Here is a 24,212-nt window from a genome sequence, read left to right as displayed (position 1 = left end):
TGAATTGAGGATGTTCCTCAGACAACTGCTGTAATACCTTTAGTGCCTTCTTTTTCCAATCTGGCCCCCCCAGATTAACTTGTGAGGTGACTGCATTTCCCTAACAGTCTACAGAATTGTAAGTTAAAACATTCCAATCTTGCACAAAAATCATTGGCTATTTTTTTGCAGAAGTGCAAAACATAGAATAAGACGACAGATTTACAGCCTGTTTACCCACGTTCCTGCTCAGATGAGGGTGTTGAAATATTACCATCCTGGGAGAGCTACCTTAGAAATCATCCCTTAATAATCTGTTTATATTTGTCAGTCTTATTTAAAATATTTGTTTTTCCAAACACCCTCTGTGTTGTATTTGGTTGTATAGTGGCTTATAAATCAGCCAAAGCACCTGTTTAAATTGATGGTGATGTTCATTGACATTGGTAGAGCACTAATGCATGGCCATTGTAACTCTGTTCGTGCTGGTGTGCTCACCTCCAGTCTCCAGCAGCTGGGCTGGTGCCACATCCCATGGCCTGTGTGGTTTGTGGGTGTGCACACATGCGTTATGAGCAATTAATGAAAAGCCAGTAATTACTGTGCATGTCAGGGGGAAGCCATGTGCCTGCAGCTGGAGCATCCTGCCCAGGGCTGCAAGCTGCATGGGTGTCAGAACCCCTTCATCTATCCAAAAGGCACTATCCGAAAGGAAACGGCTCCCTGTTTGAGCATGCCCTAGAATAGGGCAAACTTTCCCCTGGGGCTTCCCAAGCAAGGATCAATTGCTCATCGCATGAATTATTCCTCTTGTATCGAACCCATGCTGATTAAGGAGCAGGTTGAGAAGAAACGCTGCCTGCATGCTTCCTCTGGAGAGTCCCATTTCCCAGCCTGTCCATTTAAGAGTGCTGATGTGGAAAAAGAAGGGTGGTTGTACCCAGCTAATGATAAAAGTCCCTCTTCTCCCTCACACAACTACTGCTTAGCATTGTGACCTACTTTCCTCGCCCAAAGTGAAGCCCAGTAGGTCCTTGAGGAAGAGTAAAGGCAGCATTGGTTGGCTCTGTCCTGCTTACATGTCACTTATTAGAATAGTCTTCGTGTGTTGGCAAGTATCAGGTAGATTAGCATCGCTGCAGGCAAAATTATCCCTCTTTTAATGACAGAAAACTGAAGCTCAAGGGAAAGAAGTGATTGGGCCTAGAAGGAAGGTGGGGATGAAAGACACGTATCTCTAACAGCTCACCATCCTTGGATGCAAAGTGCCTGTTCTGGCAGTTTTAGACAAACATGTGATTGCACTGACTTGCAGGGAAATGTCATTTAAATCCAGAATGCAGAACAGCATGGGGCTGCTGAAGCCTGCTGGCCGTGCTGCTGTGCAGAATGCAAGGCAGGCTGCAGAGCCAGCCCAGAGCAGGCTAAGTGCCCCTCAGAAGCACTGCCAGCCTGACAGGCCATGCCCAGTGCAAAACCACTTCAATTTCTCTCTATTTCCAAGCATGGAAGAGAATAGGCTTTAAAATTCCTACATCTTCTATACAAAAACAGGCGCTGTGGACAGTAGAAAACAATTTATAGCAAAAGATTTCAGATACCATAAACGCTTGCACTCAATGAGATACTGAGATACTATTGCCAAACAAAAGATTAGCCTATCTTTTAATTGCATTATAATTGACTTGTATGTTGTCTAGAAAACAGTTTCATCATCATGTTTTAAGAAGTTTCTCACCAGAGGCTGTTTAAACTGCAGCATAATGAATGCTGAAGGAAATGGTACAGTAAAATGCAAGAGCACACACCAATACGGGGTTAATGAGGCAGCCAAGAGACTTGGTTGTATGAAAGTCCACAGCTTTGTGGGCAAGAGCCAAACCTGTTGAAAAAGGACAAAATACAGCAATGATGCAGGGAAAACGTGAACTCAGAAGTGTCTGGTTGCTGTGTAGTGTGTGGGGGAAGCCGCATGCAAGGTTCCTCATTAAAAATGACCTACATTATGCTGCAATTGAGAGGCAGAAAGGAGGTTGGAAAGCATGCAAATTGCTCAGACTGGTATCTTCCAGCATCTGTTGGAATAATGCATGGTAGTGCCCCTATTGGTGGGTTTGTTTTCACCTGTTTTAAATTGGAAATATGTATTATCCAAGTGAGGGAGAGGATATGGAACTTGTTTCAATACAGAATTAGAGAAAGAAATATAATCCTTGTTGGACCTCAGAAGCAAACTGTTGTCCTCAATTTCAAATGCTCTGATGTTACATGCCTACAAAACCTGTGATTGTGAGAGCGTCCTTTTCATCTTTAGAGAAATAAGTTGTTAAAAATGAACATAAAGCTGTCTTAAAAGTTAATAACCAGCCATAAACTCTGTAGGGGGCATTTTGAGACCGCTGGAGGCAAGTAAACTGGTGCAGTGAGAGGCACCTCAGATGACAGTGTGAAATTGTTTGTGGGATCTTTAATCAGGTGATTAGGAAAAAAATAAAATAAAATTGAAAGCTAATGTAACGCAAGAGTCGTTTTTAGACATAAAGGTCTGTCTGAGTGCCTTGCACCAGGAAGGTATGGTGTGATTTGGGGGGCAGAATCAGAGCCCCGGTGGCATTTGGCAGCAGATATTTGGGGCAGTAGGAATGAATGATGCGTAAATCTGCTAATATTTGGTATATTTCTGGCTTTCTCAGTTCCTGTTCCAGCCCTAATTGCTACCCACCTCTTCACAACAATGTTTTTTCTGTTCCCATGAGTGGAGGCAGGGCATCTTCTGCACATTTATAGGCAATTCTGAGTTCCACCCGTTCTGTACTCGGAGATTCAAAACAAATTATTTTCTTTGCCCATGGCAATGAAATTATTTTAAGTCATAGTTGTTAAAAATACTCCAGGGTACTTTGCCAAAAGGTGACTCTTAGATTAGAGGAGCTTCCCTTTACAGGAAAAGCAATTGCGGGGTGAGGTATCAGAGATGAAATTCCTTCATCTGGCATGTTCCTTTGTGTGGTTTTTCTTTCACTGACGTAATTTTAAACCAATATCAACTTTTGCTCAGGAAAAAACCTACCAAGTAATTTAAATACTACTTGGAACTGAATTGAACAAAGGCTTCTAGCATTGTGTGCATTGCAACAGCTCTGCACTGCTGTGATGGCTTTTAACTGTGCCTCCAAGGCCTCATGGTTGTGACTTGTGATGGAGAGAGATCAGAACAAACATGGCACCTCCTCTTGTCGCATTCAGAACGGATGTGCTCCTCTGTGGCAGGGCGAGAGTGGCCCCACAGCATTTCTCTGCTGTAAGCAGGTAATGGTTGTCATAATTTCATAGTGAAATGATAGGAGGATGTTTCACAGCCTTGGGTAGAAAAGATAATGGGAAGGAAAAGAACAATGAAAGTGACCTTAGAAACTGAAGTGTTGTCTTTTCTTCTTTCAATGGGTGTAGAGAGATCCTTAATAAAACGCAGTGATTTTTCAAAGGTGTGGGTGAGCAAATATGTGTTTTGTCAATGAGACGGAGGTTCCTTTATTTCCCATTTGACCTGCCCTAGTTTAAGCTCTGTGACTGCCTTTGAGCTGTGCTGTGTGCTGCCTAGGGCCGGGCGGGCTGCCCTGTGCCTGATGCTCCTCTCCTTGCGTGTCGCTCTGCTGGCAGCAGCACTGCCGTTCCCAGAGAGACCCTGCTGGTAACATCTGGTTAATTTAGCAGAAAATACTTATTCCAGCTTCACAAGACTTTTTTTTCACTGCAGAGTAACTGAGATGGAGATTCCTTTATTTATTTTTTTTTTTCCCCCAAGACTTTTCCTGTTGGGTTCTTCATGCCCTTCATCCCATTTCTTCCAGGGTTCTTCTCTGGTTGTCCCAGGGGGACTGCCCACCATAAATGGAGGGGCACGAGCTTAGTGTTACTTATGCTTCTGTTACTGAAAGCCAACAAGAAAAAGCCCTTTCATGAAATGGTGGTATATGACACGCACTAGTGTGTAATGAGCCCCCAAAGTATCCCAGCTCCAAAGGAAAGGCAACAGAGAGATGGACAGGCCTTGAGCTCTCAAGGTCCAAGTGAGACAGAAACCTTCCTATGCCAATAGATCTCTGTTACTGAATGAGCCCTCTGCTGTAATACAGAAAAATGAGCATATGTGATGGCTTTCATCTTCTCTTTACCCCTATCATGGTATGTTAAGAATTTCATGAACTATTGGAACCAACTTCAACATGATTATTAGCACTGGAGATTATACTGGAGCCATAACAGGGTAATTCCAACAAATGGAACTAATTAACCCCCCACATCAAAAAAGCATCTTTTGAAATATGAAAACACAGCATAAAATATAATTTTAATGCACAATCCTGTTTTCCAGTGTGCTTATTTTGTTTATATGTATAACAAACATCTCACTGTTTTTATGCTAGCCTGATGACTAGTGAGTAAAAACATTAGTTGTGGCTTTATAATCTTTAAATGTGGAAAACGTAATGTAGACAAGTACTTTTCCACTGAGACAGACTAACTGCCAGCCTGTGTGTATATGTTAAACTTCTGCAAATCCATATTAGAACCTTAAGAATGATTTGATGCCATTTAATTTACTGCTTGGTAAGGCAGCTGCAGTGGGGCTTCTCCCACTTCAGACTTTGAAGTAGAAGTTGGAGGTGGGTGCTCATCTACCAGGCAGGTTCTAGCACCAATGGTGCTGCAAAAAGTGGAATTGATGCTAGAAGGGTCTCTGACTGCTTCTTGCTGCCCCTTTTGGGCTTGTTGCTGTAAGTAATGAGGCTGGATGGGGCTGCTCTCTGAGAGGCAGCTGCTTTGTTTGTGGTGATGCTCTCCTTGGTTATGTGTGATGAGCAGATTAGGAGTAGGGCAACATCTGTCCTGCCCTGGGTCATAACTCACTGGGCTCACCAAGCCGTGGTTTCTCATTCAGTGAAACTAATACTTTTTTCATGTTGGTTTTAATTTCTGTTTCCTAATTCCATTTAAAAATGTAGCAGAGTTGGGGTGAGCACGGCTTCTAGATTTGTGGTGTCACTCTGAAGGGCTCCATGAGGGACTCTTTGTTTAAGAGAATCTTTCCACCATACAGGAGATGCAACTCCTGTACTCATTCAACTCATTCAGCCTGTGGAGTGGCATGGAGAAGTGTGACTTTTGGGGTGACACAAGGAAAATGCCTCTGATAATCCACCAGGCAGTAAGCTGGCAGCTAAAGCTGGACAGATGCAAATAGAAAACAAAATACACCTTTTAAAGACAAATATTTGCACGTAGCCAGTGTACTGAGGTGTGCAGTGGATCCTTCTGCTGCAGAATCCAGGGCTTCATACTCTTGTCAAAGAAGTTTTAAAATAACTGAATGAAATTAAGGGAAAATGACAGTCCCCAATGATCTTTAAATATTCATGTTATCTGCGTTTGTGGTAATACTTACAGTTTTGTTTCTCTCTAGACATTAAAATAACTTGAGAATACTTTCTTTGAAGTTTGGTGGTGAGGAAAAGCAGCATAAAGGAGACGCAGAGCTGCCAGCCAAGCGTGGGACTGCCTGCATGCATCATCCTTTATTTGCTCAAGGTGACATCATGTATTCAGAAATTCAGGCAGAGGGGAGATGCAGACTAATAATTGGGAGAAGATGTTATGTAGCCTGGAGTTGTGTCTGCAGAAGTTTCCAGCCATTGCTGGTCCTGGTTGAGGTGGTAGAGCAGGTAACGTGGGGTACCCTTGTGCAAGTGGGGCCCTGAGCGTTCAGAGGGAAGAACTGCATAACTGCAGCAGTTATTTCAGAGTTGCTGATAGCAGTGGAGATGAGCTGGGAATGGAGGGAAACATTAAAAATGTTTGTGCAAACAAGACCCGGGGCTGCAAGTGAAAGAGAGCTTGTCAAATGCTGGGAAATGGAGCAAAGTAAATACCAGGAAATGTGGTGGGTCCCTTGAGACTGCATCAGCCAGAAGTCCCGAGCATCTGCTGAGGATGGGATTTGGGTAAAGCTGTACAGCTCGCATCACCTAAGTGTTTCTATATTAATCTCTTTCCAAGTTATTACACTTGAAATGTGAAAAAAATCCTCTGCTCTGGATTGTTTCTGAAAGGAAGTCTTTCAGAAGCCAGTTAGTGAGCTCAGGAGAGCAGAAAACAAAGTGCCAGCATCTGAATCTTTGACGAAAGAATAGGAAGCACACCTGCTGCTGTTTGATCCTGCCTGGCAGGTACAGTGCACGTGTGTGTGCCACCAGTTCCATGGTGAGACCACTCAACTGAACCTGTGCTGCAGAAACCTATTCATAAATGCAATTTATGGGGGGGGGAAGGGGAAGGGAAATACTTGCTGGAGTATTTCTGGTTGCAGAAGCAAATATGGAACCTTCCTCCTTGGATGGGTTTTCCCTCTTTATAGCCTTTCTGTAAAGTTTCTTGGTAAAGCTGTTTCAGGTCATGGTCCTTGATCTTAATAGAGCTTTTGAAGAATCCATTAAAAAAAAAAAAAAAAAAAAAGTCTGAAGGGGAAATGATCCATAATTGTAATTAGTTGATAAGATAAAATGAAGGTTTTTAGTATCATCATCACAGGCACATGGAAAATTTTGCAGATGCTTTCTCTTGTCTTTCTGGTCTCATTAGTTAAGCAGAGCAAGACTCTTAGAGTAGGTATATTTTTACATGCCAAAAGCTTTCATGCTTGCCCACCAAAGCTCAGGGAGCACAATGTTGCTCAGGTTGGGTACAGGCTTTGCAGTGTGCTTTTTCTTCCAAATAATTTACTGAGAGTGTTGAGGAACCCTGTGCCCAGGGATGAGCTGAACACCTGTTTTATCTACTCAGGTTTTCCCCAGCTTCATCCCAGAAGTACTTTGATTTGTTGCAGAAGTGCTGCACATCTATCAGGAATCACAATGAACATGGCTCTGCTTAGCAGTTAGTTGACTGATTTGGAATTTTTTAGTCCCTCTTGTTGTGTTGTTGTTGTTTTTAAGTGCAGCTGCCAAAAGTAACGAATCATTTCTCTAAGCTGTGCTTTATGGAGCTCTGAGGAATGCTTTTCCCTTGAAACAGCTGCTGTATCCATTATTTGTTCCCTTCTTCTTGCTGTAGTTCCAGAGGTATCTAGTACCTGGAAACCTCCATTAGAGTTAATGTATCAGACATACTAATCAAGTAATGCCAGATGGAATTTATAAATAAACTACACTGCACTTGTGTGCTCTTAAAATTTTGAGCATGGAGCATAAACCAGTGCAATATTTTCCTTGTTTTATTGAAAACAAACAAAACCCCAACACTTTTCTTCCTTGATTCTGCATTGCAGAGTTGCGTTTAGTGGCACTGTAGTTGTTGGAGGGAAAACCAAGAGTAGTTTTATAAAAGACTGTCAACTACAAAATAGTAGGTAATTTACAAAGCTGATTCTCTTTGGATTCTCTAACCTCCACCTGCCTCTATTCTCTAACAGCAAAATAAGCCATCAGGCATCTTTGAGGATGCAGGAGGGTTGTTATTTTATGTTTTCCCACAGCTACTTCATATCTTCACTTAGGTTAGAATATTGCTTCTGAGTGTTGCAGGACCAGATTGCACCTGTTGTGTTGTCTTTTAACTGACCTTGTCGGGGTGCTTCAGAAGATGCCAGGCAGGTTCTGCCATCTGCCAAGAGTAACATACCTATCCTTCTTGGTTGTTCCTCATTCCAGAAGGCAGTTATTTCCAGATTTCAGAGAGGCAGTGGTAAGCCTCTCTCTCTTACTGCCAAATGCTCCCTGGGGTGTGTAGGCTGCTATTCAGAACAGAAGAGTCTTTAAGGATGGCCACGGTCTTGTCATCCTACCTGTGTCATATTGCTCACGTCTTGCAGCCCTGCTCCAGGCTGTTGGCTTCTACCTCTCAGACATCATCTCAGCCTTGTCTTTAAAAGCAGCGTTGATCATCTTTTCTTTGTTTGGCTCATTCAGTTTCTGCATCTTTAACTATACCTACCTTCTGATGGTGTTTTCATGATGTGTACATGGTGGAACAATTTGGGATCCTGGGATAAATCCTGTCTGAGCTCTGCACAGGGCCTTCAAGCTGAAGAAAAGGAAATGAGGCTATGGTATAGCTTCAAGGGTGCAGACAGAGGTGTGCTTTAATGCTTCATGTAGGGATTCAATTATGCAAATAACACATGCTTTATATGAAATCCCTCAAAGCACAAATGTGAGACAGCTATGTATTTTTGGCTGTATCTAACTGTAAGTAATGCAGCCTTCTTGCTCACCCAATTTGTAGCCACCAGGAAGAAATGTCTTTCCTGAATTCTTAATCTCTAGAAATTTAGAAATGTTATTTCTCATCTGGAAATAACACACAGGCTTATCAGGTTGTATCTTTTATGAAATGTTGCATGAAATTCCTGGGTGACAATTTGTTCCAGAGGGGCTGGAGAGAGCAGAGGGGAGGGGCTGGAAAGCAGTGCTGTAGCTTTGCTTCAAGAAGCAGCTGCTGGAGCTGAGCAGGGTGGTGGGTGGATGTGTGTGCTGTGCTGAAAAGGAAAAGAAATTCTCATCAGATGTCAAAGCAAAAATAGGAGACTGTAGAGATTTAGGCTTGGTGGAGGAGGTGGGAAACCAACTCTGTGGAGATGTTAATTACTTCAGAAAGAAAAAGAGAACAATGAAGTAGGTGTAGCAGGAGGTTTACTTAATAGAATTCACATCACTGTGAACCCACTTTCATCGCATTTAGACAGGTTCACAATGAGGACTTTACAACAGAAATAGTTTAGTAGAGGAAAAACAGTTATTAGTCTTTTTACTTAGGGGGGAGGACATTTTTTACATATTTGCTTATACAGGAGGCCAAGAGCTACTTCTACATATATGTCATTCATGGCTTTGGATTTGCTGCTTTATGGGGTTAAAAACACACAGTCTTGGGGTTGCAGAGTGGATCTGTAGGGAAAAGAGAGAGAAGTGCAACTGCAGAAATGGCCCTTAATCCCACAGAGCCCTCAGTGGCAGTGTGTGAGGGCTGTGATCGATGCAAGTCCCCTTCCATGCTTGCTTTCTTAGCACTGCATGTTACAGATGCTTCTGAAATGTGCGTCTGGATAGCAGTCACAGTCAGTTACCTGGCAGACCTTGCAGCTATCCCCTGCCCATTGCTACAGTTCCCCATTGCACACAAGTGATGGAACAGAGCAGGAAGAAAGGCAGAATGGAGACATTCATTGTTCTTTTTGGCATGTTTATGGTGCTCTCAAAGAACGGGGAGAAAGATTTCTATTGGCCCTGATTTGTTAGACAGCTATTATTAATTCTCCTACGTTACAAGTTCACTGTTTTGGTCAAGAGCTGTTCTTTTTTTCATCCCAGTTTCTTGTTGTGAGTGTGTCTTTGTGCTACTCTTGATCCCATTTGGAAGGTAGGCTCAGGAGGGAGTTCCCTTTTTAACTTTTGCTAGTTCTGTCATGGCTAATGGCATCGGTATGCAGGTGTGTGCTGTCTTTGTAGGCCGGAGCAGAGATGATCTGATATTATGGGGTCACAGGTGGGTGGTTTGTTTCTGCAATTCAGTGTGAACATGGTGATTTAGGCTCCAGGTTACAGTAGTGTTTTTGTTTTCTTTAGAAGGAGGTGAAGAACTCTAAGCCCCATGCCAAGGTTAGCACCTTCCTCACGATGTCATTTCACTCATGTAATATACAGTTTCTGCTTTCTTGGACCATTGATTTATTGGTGAAAAGACATTACATTTCAGTCTAGCCCTCAGCAAAGGATGGTAGATAGTGAAGATAAGTGCAAATCATGGCAATGTAGGTGGATAAATTCAATGAGGGAGTTGCTGAACATGTGAAATAGAGGAAGAATTTCTCTGCAAACCCATCCCTTTCCCTTGGTGTTCATGTCTGGGGTCATGAGTACTTCTGATTCACATTGGCTTGATGAGCTGGAAGAACCCGCTGAGCCTGTGATAGCTGCAGCCCAAGGACTGGCAGCTCCCTGCCCTCATCAATTCTGTTTTTAGACTGAGATACATCTTTACTGAAGATTAGCAGCCTGGTGGGTTGAGGAAATTAAATTTCACAAGGGCTGCAAACTGGAAAGCACATATTGAGAGGTGTGAAAATGAAATGGGGAGGTTTTAATGTAGTGATTTCTTAATGAGAAGATACTATGCCCTTGAGCCTTAGGGCTTTTCTGGAGGTGAAGTTGCTTCAGAACAGCAGGTGATGTGAATTTAAAGAAGAATTACTCTGGAATTTCCCAATCTGGTGAACTGGGATTTTGGTCCCAGAATAAAGGATGAGATTAAATCTGTCCCATTTCTGATTTGATTTAATGTGGTTCTAGAACTTACAAATTGGCTAGTCTAGCAATCCCACAGCTCTTACTTTGGTCTGTTCCCAGTTAGAGAGGTGTTTGCCGGAGCTGGTTCTGTGGGTTGGCATCCGCTGGTGGGTGTCCCAGTCAAGGAAATGTCCTGGTGCTGCTCAGGGCAATGTGTTGGTGGCTCTGTCAGATGCTCACAGCCATTGGCTCTCTCCTCCTGGGGCTGAACCTGCTTCTATCTATGCTGCTGCCTCTTGAAACCTAGCATGATACCAAGGATATCTGAAGCTGCTGGTAGCCCCTGGCTGCTCTAGTTCTGTTCTGCGTGGGTTCCTGTGCGTGTGTTTGCCTCACCTTGACTCAAGAAAATGCCTTTCAGGAAATACATCAGTGTGATTTGGTGATAATGGGAAGTTTGGGAAGGACCCTTTAAATGCACTAAGCATTCTCCATGGTAAAAGGTGGTTGCACGTACATACACCACTCATATATCATGGGCAATTTCAGCAGCCAATACAGTTTTTTCTTCTACCCAGGTTATCTTGTGACCTTTCTGCTTGTTTTATTTGGCAACTTCTCTCCATGGGAAGGCAGTGGGGTGGGTGTGTTTTCAGCCTGAGAGGGCTCTGCCCTGCACCAGCTTATTTGCTTACTTTTATCTGATGAATATGTTCCTAAATGTCTCAAATCATTTCTGGTTGACGGAACACCACCTTGTACTGTAAAAATTATTCAGTGTCGTCTTTAAATAAAAATTTAGATCTGTCAGGATTGTTTTTCTCCCAGAGGAAGTGAAATTAGCCTGAGATTTTGTTTGGCTTGTACGGACATAGCAGGAGTGTTTGCCATCTGATGTGCTGGCATCAAGATGAGAGCCAAGGCAGATTTTTTTTAACCACATGTAGACAACTTCACCAGCGTGATGAATGAGTTTATTATTCTGTAAGGTGCTTATTACATTATGCTCCTCTTTGCCTTTGTCTGCAGGGAGAACACGTTAACCGCTTCAGGGACTGATGGCAGTTCATTAGAGCCGTTTGTCTATGAAAACATTACCCTGGATGAGAGTCCCTGCATTTATCTGGGGTTTTGATGTCAGAATTCCATCATAAGCATTATAGGAATGAGGGCCAATGCAAAGCTGCTTCATAAGAGCCCATTTGAATGATGAGTGGATTCTTCTTATAGGACTTCAGTAATGGATTATGGGAAGTCTTCCCACAGCGCTGTGGGTTTGGCTGGGATAGTTTATTTTCTTTATAGAGGCCTGTATGGTGTTGTGTTTTGGATTCTTGGTGAAAATAGTGTTGATCATGGCTACCTCACGGCGCTGAGTTGTGTTCCCCTTCTCCTGACTGTTTCCATGTAGCTCTGAGTTGCTTCCCCAGCTTTTCCTCAGGTTCTCACTTGTCTGTGGTGTCTGGGGCATCTGACTGACAGAGGAGGGCTTAAAAAAAAACACAACCAAACAACAGAAAGCTGAAGCTGGCTTCCAAGCAGTTTCACTAATTACAGCTTTTCATAAATTTAGCAGATGAACTGACAGTTCTGTGAAGGTATGTGATCACCACAACCTTCCCATGGATTCTGCACAGGCTGTAGAGGAAATTAACCTCTAAGGTGCTAAGCTAACGTACTTCATCTCATTGCTCAATACATTGCCTTATGTTATAGTTTGTAGTCTTCATTATTCCTCTTATCACATCTTTGATGTTGGGCTGGGGTCTAAAAGTTCTCTTTGTTGTGTTTTTTTATATTTGTATTTTCTAGATGTTTATTTTAGGGATTTTTATTACTCTCATTGTTGGCTTCCCGTGAAGGAAGGTCTCGCCTTTCAATGAGAAGGGTCATTTTATTAGTTTTTCACCCAGAGATGTCTAATTTGATAGGCACAGTAGGGCTGGAATAATGCCTTTTGTCCCCTGAAACTTATGGTTGTTTCAGAGTTTCTAAAATAACTCAGTATGACAGGTATGTTTAAGTAGCTCACCTGTCTGATGTGGGATATACGTTCAGCACTTCCTTTAATGTTTATGGAAAACATCCTGATTTCTCGTTTGGCCATAGATCTCCCCCGCTTTCTTGTGACTCATTGTAGCATCCTATCCTCCTACTGTCATCCTCCCTTTGAATTGTCAAAACCATGCATAAAATCTTTTAAGTCTTTGGTTTTCTTTTAATTTAAATCACTGGAATTGAACTGAGGTTTTTATATTGGCCACCTTTCTGCTATGTGACACAGCTGGAGCACAGCGCATCTGGACAGCTTTCCTTCCATCTCTATGAGAGAGCCATACTAAACCATGTCTCATCTCCAACAGTTCATTTCTACACAGCGTATGTCAGCCAGCGCTGTCTGAAGAAAGAATCACCTCTTCCCCCTTCTCATCCTGATTCTTCCTATTTAAAAAGTAAAACAGAATTTATGAGTACCAGCCACCTGGCTCTGCCCTGCTTTCATCCTTTGGGTGAGAAGCTTCCAGCAGCAATGATTTCATCCTGCTTTTGAGCTTGCTATGGGTCGAATCATTGTGTGCCAGAGTCGGTCCTGTGCACACAGCAGGGAATTGTAGACTTGTTGGGAGGTCATAGCACAGAGTATGGGGAGCCACCAAAGATGTGCAGTTTCTAAGAAGGAAAATAGAAGCATGCACACAGAGGGCAGAAGTTAGGGAGGGGATGGAGACAAGGAATGTTCTTTCTCTGGTGAATTTAATTCGCGCTTTTTGCTAAATGTAAATGATAGCTTAGGAAAAAATCTGCTTGGAATACCTAGCAAATGATGTTGCCAGGATACTTCCTGATCATGTTAATTAAGCTGTCCCACGGATTTGGCTTAATTACTCCATAATTTGCATATTGGAAATGATGGTACACGTTACTAAAGAAAGCTCCTGTTCTGCTAGCAGGAAGACTCTTGCTCATGAATTCGTTTTCAAAAGGAGTCTCTAGGTTCATATAACGATGTATCTTGAAAACAAAGTTCAGTTTTTGGATAATGAACTGGTATGTAGATCTCATTCCTTTTGGTATGGGTATACTTTATGCTTTTCCTACCAAGTTCCTGAGAACTAGGCATCCCAGCGACCTTCCTCTTGTCCATTTCTTCACAAGAAGCATTGGACAGTGGTTCTTCACAAGAACTGCTGCTGCTTTCAAGGCTGCTGAGTCACATATCAGTCGGTGTAAAAGGGGTGGGGTATTTGTCCTGAAGACATCTATGTTTGAAACTGCACGTGCATTGTTGGTGATGGCATTTACCACCTTACCTGGTTAAGCTCACTGTTAAACTATAATTTGTGTGCTTCTGTGCTGAAAAAGTGAGATCTACTCCCCTTTTCTGACAGGGTCATTTTAAACCCCCCCTCCCCCAATCCCTGCTTTGAGTTCTGTGTTGTTAAACTGCAGGACTGTGATGGTAATAAAAGATGACAAAACATCACAATTCTTGCATCAAGTAAGACAATGCATAAAATATATGATTTGGGAAAAATTATTGGGAGCACTGCAGCTTCTCTGTTCAGACTGCTAACTCCTTTGAATTATATGGTTGCTAGGATATAAATTTCTGATGTGGCTTCTTATACTTCTGTTTTGGTCTGTTTCTAAACAGGTGATCATAAACAGCACAATCACCCCCAACATGACCTTCACAAAGACATCCCAGAAATTCGGACAGTGGGCAGACAGCAGAGCCAACACTGTTTTCGGGCTGGGCTTTCCTTCTGAGCAGCAGTTGTCCAAGGTAACAGGGCTCCATGGCAGTCTTGTTTGCTGAGGGTGAAGAAGTGCATGTACCCACCCAGCCTCTTCCAGTCTTCATGATTCTGCAAACCCTTTTCATCCATGTGCATCTATCAATTCCTATAAATAGTGTCTCTAGGTTGAATGCAGGTTGCATTACAAACCCTGTGGTCTAAACTATAAACTAATAAAAACTAAAACTGCCATGGCAATAATGGGATGCCGTCCTGGGGTGATAAGGCCACTCAGTCAATCACCTGCAAAACTGTTTAAAAAATGTGATGTTGGTGATAGTGAGCTTTTGTGATGTTTAGTTGTAGAGGAGTGCTCGTTTCACCTCAAAGGCATGTTTATATTAGCTAAATAAGTAGCAGGGAGAGTTAATGTGGATCGAGGGGAATCATTTGTTTTGGGTAACAGGTAAGCATGATACAATGCAACATTTGGGCATCTTTAGAATCAGCACATTCGGAGGTCCTTGCGTTTTACCGTGCTGTCTGGAATTGACCAAAGATATGCCTAGAGTAAGTTTAATGCTGATATCGTTAAATGACTCTTTAATGTCTTTAATCTGTTGAAGTGCCAGTTGGCCCTGCTACAGCCTTCTACTTGCAGGAGAAGCTTCCAAAACCAGCAGAAAGGCTGTTTCTGATCAGAATATTGAAAAGAAATGGCTTAAAGGGTGCTTCTGAAAATGGCTTAAAATGTTGTGTTTGAAAATCTGACAGTTGTCTGTTTTGAAAATGTTAGAAAGGCTGTTCATTACTGCCACGCAAAGCAATGGGACCAAGATTTCCCTTACGATCATGCTCCTCCATTTAATTATTAAGCTATTTGTATGAAAGATCAAAGATGGTGAAGAGATTACAGACGTATATGTGTACTGGGAATAGCAAAATCATTTCATTTTTATGCTGATGTGATTACACTCCTTAAAAAGATTCAAATAACAGTGTGCCAGGCTTCCCGAAAATACCTGAAGCTTTTAGCCAGGAGCTGGGAGGGTGTGCTAAAACTCCTGTGAACCAGAGATCAATAGCCCTGGCTTAAAATAAATAAGTACATGAAAATGAAGGATGTCTGCTGAAAACAATGGATAATCATGAGATATGAGAAGTGGTTAGCACACCTATCAACTCCTGCATTTTTTAAGCATATTGGCTGGCCTAATAAAAGATATTGCCTCTTTCTAATGGCTTTCTTCTCTTGAGACTCTTAAGCATTAATCCATACCTATAGGGACAAGCAGTTCAAATTAAACATGAGCCATTAACGAAAACTGCATTCGGTGACCTAGTAACCTAATTAACCACAGACATTGGGACTCTCCCAATCAATGTGGATGGTAATGTCCTGACAGGAGCCAATGCCCCTCATTTGCCTCTTTCACCCTCTACCTCAAAAATGTCTCAGATGTTGTTACACCAAAATTGAAACAGGAATCAATCCAGAATTAATGATCTGCTTGGTGTTGTGATGGAGAGGCAGGGCTGATGCTGTAAAACCAGTGATGTGTTTTGCACACTAAGCAGTAAAGTAACATTTCTGCTATCACTCAAGATGCTGTGGTACAGACATGATAATCTTAGGAACAGTAGCTAGCCAAGGGCACAGGGAGAGATTTATACAGGTGAGAAGTCCAGTAAGCACAGACTTTGCATGTTATAAAGCAACTGAAGCCAGCTTCTGGGAAGTGCCAGACCTTTGCTTTCCGTTTATGCACGTGGGTGTTTACGTGTGCAGTATGATCCCTGGCCACTTTCAGGAGCAGAAGATCTCATCCCTGACAATCTGCCTGAGGGAAAGCCACAGTGACAATGCCACACATGCAGTGTGTGTGAGTCAGGCATCCAGTGGTCCCAAGTGTGAGCACTGCTCAGCCCATTCTATAAACCCAGGGGGTGAGGAGGTCTGTGTGGAACTACTGTGGGTGGGAGCAGCTGCTCAATGGCTGACAGTGCCACAGGAGGAGACATGAAACATTGTGCCTCATCAGGAGCTTACATTTATTTTTTTTTAGTATCTTGATTATTTGTCATTTGTTTATGTTTGAGGCAGAGTTGGTCATCTGCTGGAGGGAGGCAGCAGTCAGCATCGGTAATGCTGTGTGGGTCGGGGCTATTGCTGTTGTGTTTCTGCACTCGGCAGAACAATCAAGTGAAAGGCTTTAATTTCATAGTGAGCCAAGAGATCCTCTTTAGCTTTTGAAAATAAACTGTGAGCAAAATGTAGCAGCTGTTAATTAGCTAAGAATAAAAAAGGAGCAGCACCAGAATGCTATGGACTTGCACCCAAATGTATGGAATAAGCAAATAACAGAGAGGTTTCTGTTGCAGCTTTCTTTACATTGTAACAGTGCGTAGAAATAAGGATAATACTTTCACTCTTAAAGCCAAGGGTCTGTCTGAGATTGGTGAAAATCTCACCTCCTGGTACTTGTTTTTAAGCGTGTTAAATGTGTGTGCTGGTAAACTGGAGGCTGAAACCCACTGTGTGAAGAGGTCTTCATCAGCTTTGTATTGAAGGTTGCTTTTGTGTAGTCACATACGATTTCCATTATGGCACTGTGTAAAAACATCCTTTTCTTCTTGGCTCAGATAATTTTTCACAGCAGTCTCCTGTGTGCTTTATGAAGATAGCTGTGAAGATAAAATTTGATAGATCACTTCTAATTCTTTTTTCATATTTCATAAAGTCCATGAAGAACCTTCATAAATTTTTCATACTTGCCCATAAGGATTTATTGGAAAAGCGAGACTCAAAACAGCCCTTCACTGTTTGCAAGAAATCGAAGTGTAGAACTTATGTTGACACAGTATTTTAGAAATAATCCTTTTGCTGTAGCTGTTTTGTCACAGTGGGAGATATTATGGAGATGCTTTATGTAAAGTTGGAGTTAAATCGCATAAGGCCAAAATGTAGAGTATGAGATGCTAATGGTCTTTACAGAGCTACAAAGGTAATCAAGTCATTCTGTGTGTAGGGACGGCATGTGCCATCGAATAGAAGCTCAATACTTTTTACATATTCAATTCCAGCTGTTGTATAGAACATAGGTGGATTCAGGAGCTCCATATTCGTTATTCATAAGCATCATTATAGTCTGTGGTCCACGGTGCTTCATAAGTGACTTGCAAACTTTCAGTTGGCTTTGAAAATATGTTCCTCCATGGGATTTGAGAGTGATGTGTGTGTGTTTGTTGGAAATCTCCATTCTGTGTGCGCTGTCACCATATGTATAGCCAGACTTCTTTTAGACCAGTTGAAGATTTGTTCTATCAGTCTAGACAGTCCCAGTATTGTACTGGGAGAAAACATGCTAACTATGAGTTGTAAATCTGAAAGTTAGAGGGATTAGTATGTGGATAATGATCCTTCCCATTCCTTGACTATAAAATGTGATTTTTGTAAGGCTTTTATTTACAGTTTTGTCATAAGTATTCTGAAATTTCTGAGGATATAATGACAGTATTTTTAGCCACAAACTGTGCAGTAAAATTGATCTATTTATATATGCTTGTAATGTCTTTCCTTCCTAGTGTTTCAGGTTTTCCAAATCACAGGTTACTTCAGCACAGAGACAAAGTTACCTGTCGTATACTGCCTGCATCCTAATTACTTCTTTTTAAATGCCTTTTCTTCCATCTTTGCAGTCATCCTTTTAAAACTTTACACGCAGTTTAAAGTGTTTAGAGCCCCCCACCACTGACTGGCTGTGATAGTACTTGTATTTCAAAGCTGCCAGACTGGCTTAGGAGCAGATGTCCTCCAGCAACTTGTAGGAATTAGACTGTTGCTTTTCATCTTTATCTTTCCATTCCACTGACTCCCCCAGTTTGATATTTATAGAAACCATTCAAACCTTTTCCTGAAGTCTCCTACCTTTTTTTTTTTTTTTTTGCCAATACTTAGAAATTAAGACCAAAAAGCTGCATTTTCATAGGATCCCATAGCACATCCAGATCACCTTTTCTGTCTTGATAATCCCTTGCTCATATCCTGCATGTTTCACGAGCTCATTTGCATTCTTTAATTTAGTTGACTTATTCCGAGGAATAGAAGACTGATAATTTTTTTTATCTAAATGTGATTCTATGACTCCATGATCTTACATAGTTTGGGCTTAGTATATAAGATCATAGAATCATACATACTTTTGACCTTGATAGACCATCAGCACTGAGTGCAGAATGTCGAGGGGGAAGAAATAAAACTACTTCGTACCAAGGGGCACCAATAGCTCTGTGGGATTCTACTGGGAGCTGTAGAGAGTCCCACTAATAGAAACAGCATTGCCATCCCTTTGGAAGAACCTTCCTGCCAAAGAATTAAAATGTTTTTTCTTGCCAAAAATAATAAATTATCAAAATTAGTTGGTCATTTCTGGAGATCTACAAGACATACAAAGATTATAAACCGAAGAGTTTAATGTATAGTTAATCATTTTAATAAGCATCTTTTATGCTATTTCCAGTTTGCAGAGAAATTCCAAGAAGTGAAAGAGGCTGCCAAGCTAGCAAGAGACAGATCTCAAGAGAAAATTGAGACCTCAAGCAATCATTCACAGGTTTGTAATTTATCTTTAATACCTGTATGCATACAGGATAAATAATTTCAAGCTAAATTTTCTAATGAACTACCAGCCTCTGGCAGCAGGCTGGGGGGGAGTATATCAAATGAAGATTGCCCAAGGTAATTATCAGCTGCTGGGCATTAATGTTGTCAGAGGAATATTTTTCATCCATCCATGCTCTTTGCCTGTAAGTTTTTTTCAGCAGTTCTGAGCTGTTACAAATTTTTAATAACAGGGATTGCTATACATCTTTTGATTTGTACTGTTATACGTAGGTTGGGTCACTAGCAAGTGTATCAGCATAGTTCTGCAGCAGACAGTAAGTTAAGATTTGTTAAGATGCTCCTTTCTGTCATCTGTCTAATCTACTTCTGTTGGAGTTGGGTTTGCCAGTGCAAAGGTTTGCTTCATGGCCAGTTTGTCTTTCATTGCCTGGATGTGATTCATTGAAAGCTGCACTGCAGAAACAGGCAGCACTTTAGTGAGGGGCTGGATGGAAGAGCTCATGTTGCAATTTGTATTACGTGCCTTTTTAGGTAGCACGCCTCCATATAGCCAAGCACCTACCTCTGTGTGCAGTGGTCACTGGGCAGTGGTGTATCAGCAAAGAATGTGTGCTTGTTTGGTGGCAGTGGTTGGCCTGTGCTGGTATTTGGAGGAAGGGTATATTCATTTTGTATGGGAAATAGAGCTGGATGACTAGAGAAAAAGGTGCTGAAGGCTCATTCCTGCAACTAACCCCCTGGGAGAGGTCCAGATACAGCTCACTGAGGCTGCCTCTGGATATTTGTGCTGGATATTTTGAAGACTTTGGTCATGGTTTCCATGATTCTCTGCTTGTTCCATATTTGTGGTCAGCAACAAGTAGATGTGCAGTTCATCTCTTTGGAGCAGCAGTATTTCGTATATTTTTGGCTTACACTTTGTGTACTTCCAGAGGCACTGTATTGTTTCATTACCTTAAAAATCACAAACAACCAAAAGCGCTTCAGAAGCCCCATCTGTTAAAACCTTTAAAAATTACTTTTGAACACTTTAAACTTTCATTTTGTGCATCATTAACATTCTTTAATTCTTTTATGAAGAGAGCAGCTTTGCACTTCTCACGAAGTGTGAGCATTCAGCTCATGACACATTATCTGTCCTGTGCATTTGTACCTCCTTGCACTGACACACTCATGTGTGGGTACAAGGAGGACAGAAGCCCTTTTTGGCTGACAGGAAGAAAAACCCTCCATGTTCTTCTTGTGTGCCTCTGCATGCAAGTTGTGTAACCTTTGGGTGGTGGCAGTCAGGCTGCTTTGCAGGAGATGTGGGATGTAGAAAGAAGCCCTGCATTAATCTATGTGTTGTGCCACAGGAATCTGGGCGTGAAACACCATCTTCCACCCGGGCATCCAGCGTGAATGGGACAGATGATGAGAAGGCATCCCATGGTGGTTCTGCTGAGGCACAGCTCAAGTCTGAGAATGATAAACTAAAAATTGCTCTAGCCCAAAGGTGAGGATTCTTTAATAACTTATTTGCATCAAGATGGTGCGCTGTAATTATCTGATGGCTAATAGTGTTAGCAGAAATGATTTAGATGTAATAACATAATTTAAAATGATGCAGCAGAAGGAATGAATGAGCACATTTTAGCAGGCACCTCCCGGTATCTGATTGGGAGATATTTACTTTTTCCTGATCTGGTTCATGATGAGATAACATTATCTGGTGGTGCCGCACACCTTCCTCTGCAGAGTTGTAGAGCTACAGATATAAGACCTAAGTCACTGAGAAACAATTGCTACTGGTAACATATGAAGTTAAACTGTTTGTCTTCTTTGTTTTTGCTGTGTTTACTTCAATGCAAAAAAGTGGAGATATTTAAAATTCTTAAAGGAAATGCACTGTCATATAAAATGGCTCAGTGTTGTCCATCCTGAGGGGTCCCAGCAGTGCTGACAAGGCACTGAGATGCACAGGTGCAGGACAGCAGGGTGCATTGGTCAGACAGAGAGTAAGAAAATGTGGGGTTAAGTGGTCAGCTCATCTAACAGTATCTAATCCTTCCCAGTTCCTCCAACGTAAAGAAGTGGGAGACAGAGCTGCAGACGCTGAGGGAGAGCAACGCCCGACTGACCACAGCACTGCAGGAGTCAGCTGCCAGCATAGAGCACTGGAAGAAGCAGTTCTCAGCCTGCAAGGAGGAGAACGATCAGCTCAGAAGCAAGGTAGCCCTGCTCCAGCAGCAACCAGGGGGTGACAGGGCACCTAATGAGCTTTGCTGAGGGTGGCCAAAAACAGTGAACAATGTGAACAAAAGGCAGCCAGCAAGTTCAAATTGGCAGTTTTTAAGATGAAGATAGAAATATGGTTTCTGGATAGAAGGTGTCTGTAGTGAGAGCATTAAATGGGATGGTCCTCAAGGAGCTTTGAGGGTTAGCTGTGCTCTTATGTTGCTGCTGCTTTGTCTGTGTGTGTGCTAGGGGACAGATGTTGTCATTGATAGAGAAGTCTGGGGGCTGAGGCAGTGGCAGGGGAGCTCACAAAGCTGGGATCAGAGGAGGATGTGTACTGCTGCATAGTGTGAATCTCCAGCCTTTTGGATTGGGCACTGTGGTGTCGGCAGGGTGTGCTGGTCAGGATGATAAGCAGGAGAGTGATAAAAGTAGGGGTACATCTGTGCATGCCTTTCAAAGCTCACTTCAGCACTGCTGGAGGGTGGCTGAGCAGGAGTGGTTATAGCATGGTCACCCACGCAGCAATAAACCCAGGCCTGGAGATGGGCAGCAGAGCTGTAAGCTGCTGTTTCAGCACCAAACCAGCTCCTAATGTTACCACTTCTCAGTGGCTGTAGCCTTCAACTGAAGAGATTATCTAAACACCCCTTGCTACAGCTGCAGTGTCACTGCCCTGCAGGCTGGCTGGAGCAGCAATGCAGTCAGTATGATGTGCTGTCATTTTCCTTGCAGTGAGGAATGGAGATGGCTGCCCCTTCCTTCCTGCTGCAGCCCCTGAGGAGGCCATGCTGGGAGCATGGGATGGATTACTTCTTTCCTTGCCACACTGACACACCCTGTCCATTACAACCTCTCATTAGTTTCACAGAACTGATGTGCAGATAGTTTCCACAGCCCTGCTTGTTGTAGCATCTCAGTGTTTTGTAGTAATTACGTGAGATATGGTGTGAAAGAGACTAAGCACAGCCTCAGTGCTCCCTCGTGGATGTGTACACTGATTCTTTTTAAGGCAAGAAGCAACGATTTTGTAGTAGTTGAGTGCTATCATCTGAGAAGCAGATCCATGACATGTTAAATTTGTCTGTGCTTCCCTCTGCTCAGTGGAGCAATGCCTGTTCACATTGGCTGTGGTCTGCCCCAGATTTTCTGAAACGTGACTATTACATCTGTTTTCTGGCATCTCTTAAAGATTGAAGAGCTGGAGGAGCAGTGCAATGAAATAAATAAAGAGAAGGAAAGAAATGCACAGCTGAGCAGACGTCTCCAGGAGCTGGAAACAGAGCTTCAAGACAAAGAGCTGGTAAGTGCCATAAATACAGACAGGGCATACATTCATACATTCCGCAGCTGGAGATGCTTCTCACTTTGGGCATAGGCTTATGGTCTGGCTTACCTACAGCCAGGTAAAGCCTGTTATCTGGGCAGAACTCTTCAGCACTTGTTTGATAGTTTCTCACATCTCAGTTTCACAGTACGATGTACTGTGACAGCACGCTTTATTCTGGTGGTTTATGTATGCAGTGCTTTACTCCCACAAGAAGAGCTGGAGAGGTGAAACAAGTTGCCCCAAGTCAGACAGATGTCTGTTGAAAACAGTTTTTGTTGTCATTGCCCACATCCTGTGTTCCTCAGACATCAAGAGCAGCAGGATTTTTGATTTAAAAGGAATTTACAAAGCAACTGGGCATTCGCCTGGCAGGTCCTGTTTCCTTTTTTTACCCCAGATGGCTCGTGTGCTCAGTTTATCCATTTTACAGCCTCCCTCTGATCTCATGACTAAGGCCAGAAGTGAGAAACTTGGATTCATTTGGAGTAGCCCATTTTGTCATTTTTGATATACAGGTGGTCATTTTTCTAAGGAGAATTATATTGATGGCTTGGAGCCCCTGAACAGCGGGAAAATAATGGGATCCTTGTCTTCCCTTCATTACAGGGACCAAATGCTCTGTGCTGTTTGAGAAAGAAAGAGGTGTCAGCAGGTGCAGTAAAGTTTGCCGTGTGCCATTACAACATCTCAGCTGGCACTCTTAAAAGCCATGCTATTAAGGGGTTTTAAGATGGCACAAGGAAATAGTTTAGGGAGATGGATTTTGATGCACTATTATAAATGTAATGTGGTTCTCAGCGCTGTGTTTCCAAGGAAAATGTGATGCTTTCTTCCCAGCCTTCCTGTGTTAACAGCACATATAAGAGCCCTTATTTACTAGCACTTTGCTCCAATTTCACATTTTTTGTGATATCAAATGAACCAGAAACTCAGCTATCTTCTGAATATCTCCTGTCATCCAGTTCATTAATTTGTTTTCAAACCGCATGCTTGCGTTAGCAGGTCCTTGATTAGGTCTAAACCACCCAGAAGTAACCAGCATGAAGCCTGGTTGTGAGCATTGCCCTCTGAGAAGAACTGCTGATACTCTCTTCATGTAAAAGATTAGGAGAGAGAAATTTAAAGGCATGGGAGTCAGGATGGAACTATCTATTGAAATATTTATATAGACATATATTGTACATCATATGCCATATACTACGTGGTATATATTTATGTACATACATACTGTATTATTGTATATATAGTAAGTAAACAGGATAATAGTGTATATAGTATAATATTTGTATGTCTTTACGTACAAGTTCTCAAGCACTGTATATGTGTGTACATATGCATATACATGAGAGCTCATATCTCAAAATGAAAAGAAAATTATTCTTCCTTTCCTCCATATCAATAGCTGAAGTATTTCCTGGATATAGTTATTCATACGTCAGTTAAACAAATTATTCAGTGCAGTTCAGAAAACTCTGCAGTATTAAATGGTGTGCCGTCTTACATGAATGTAAACTGATGCTGAGAAACAGAATATACTCACATTTGTTCATGAGACCATGACCTGTGTGGGCAGTATTTCTGCACTCTCTTCAAGGCACAGCTTCTCTTGGTCTTGCAAATGTGCTTTTCGGAGATGCTGGCATTCGTTCTGCAAGATGCACAGGCTTTCTTAGCATCTTTCCCTACTAACCACGTTGGCGGTGTTCGTTTGTGGTATTAATGCATTCAGCGCTCTTTATTTCCACCAGACAGGGTCTCCTACTGAGTCACGTTGTTCTGTTCATGAACTCCTTTCAGTTACTCCTCTCAGTTTTGACAGCAGTGGTAGAACAGAACACAAACCTGGGGAGGTTTTGCCCAGGGCTGTGCAGTAGGGGAGAGCCCATCACAGCTGTGCTCTGTAATGATGCCTCTCTGCACGCAGCTCATAATTCCACTGGTCCTTTTTGCTGCCATCTATCACTGGAAATTCACGTCCAATTTGCTCTTTGCTACCATCTATAAATTGCTCATAGCATTACAGCACTTCAGATTATCTCTTA

General features: G+C 42.3%; 1 protein-coding gene across 2 annotated transcripts in view; it reads left to right on the top strand.

Annotated features, from left to right (window-relative positions):
* The window catches only part of HOMER2 (homer scaffold protein 2), a 47,750-nt gene that overhangs the window by 19,896 nt on the left and 3,642 nt on the right, over positions 1-24,212 (top strand). The window contains exons 3-7 of one of the 2 annotated variants that reach the window (XM_015872916.2): positions 13,915-14,046; positions 18,520-18,612; positions 19,979-20,118; positions 20,678-20,834; positions 22,033-22,143. In XM_015872916.2, coding sequence (XP_015728402.1) covers positions 13,915-14,046; positions 18,520-18,612; positions 19,979-20,118; positions 20,678-20,834; positions 22,033-22,143 — 633 coding nt within the window. The remainder of the gene's footprint in view (positions 1-13,914; positions 14,047-18,519; positions 18,613-19,978; positions 20,119-20,677; positions 20,835-22,032; positions 22,144-24,212) is intronic. The other variant, XM_015872917.2, reaches the window with a different exon arrangement.

This window comes from Coturnix japonica, chromosome 10 (genome assembly GCF_001577835.2).
Source record: "Coturnix japonica isolate 7356 chromosome 10, Coturnix japonica 2.1, whole genome shotgun sequence".
NCBI lineage: Eukaryota > Metazoa > Chordata > Aves > Galliformes > Phasianidae > Coturnix > Coturnix japonica.
This window is presented reverse-complemented; position numbering and strand designations above follow the sequence as displayed.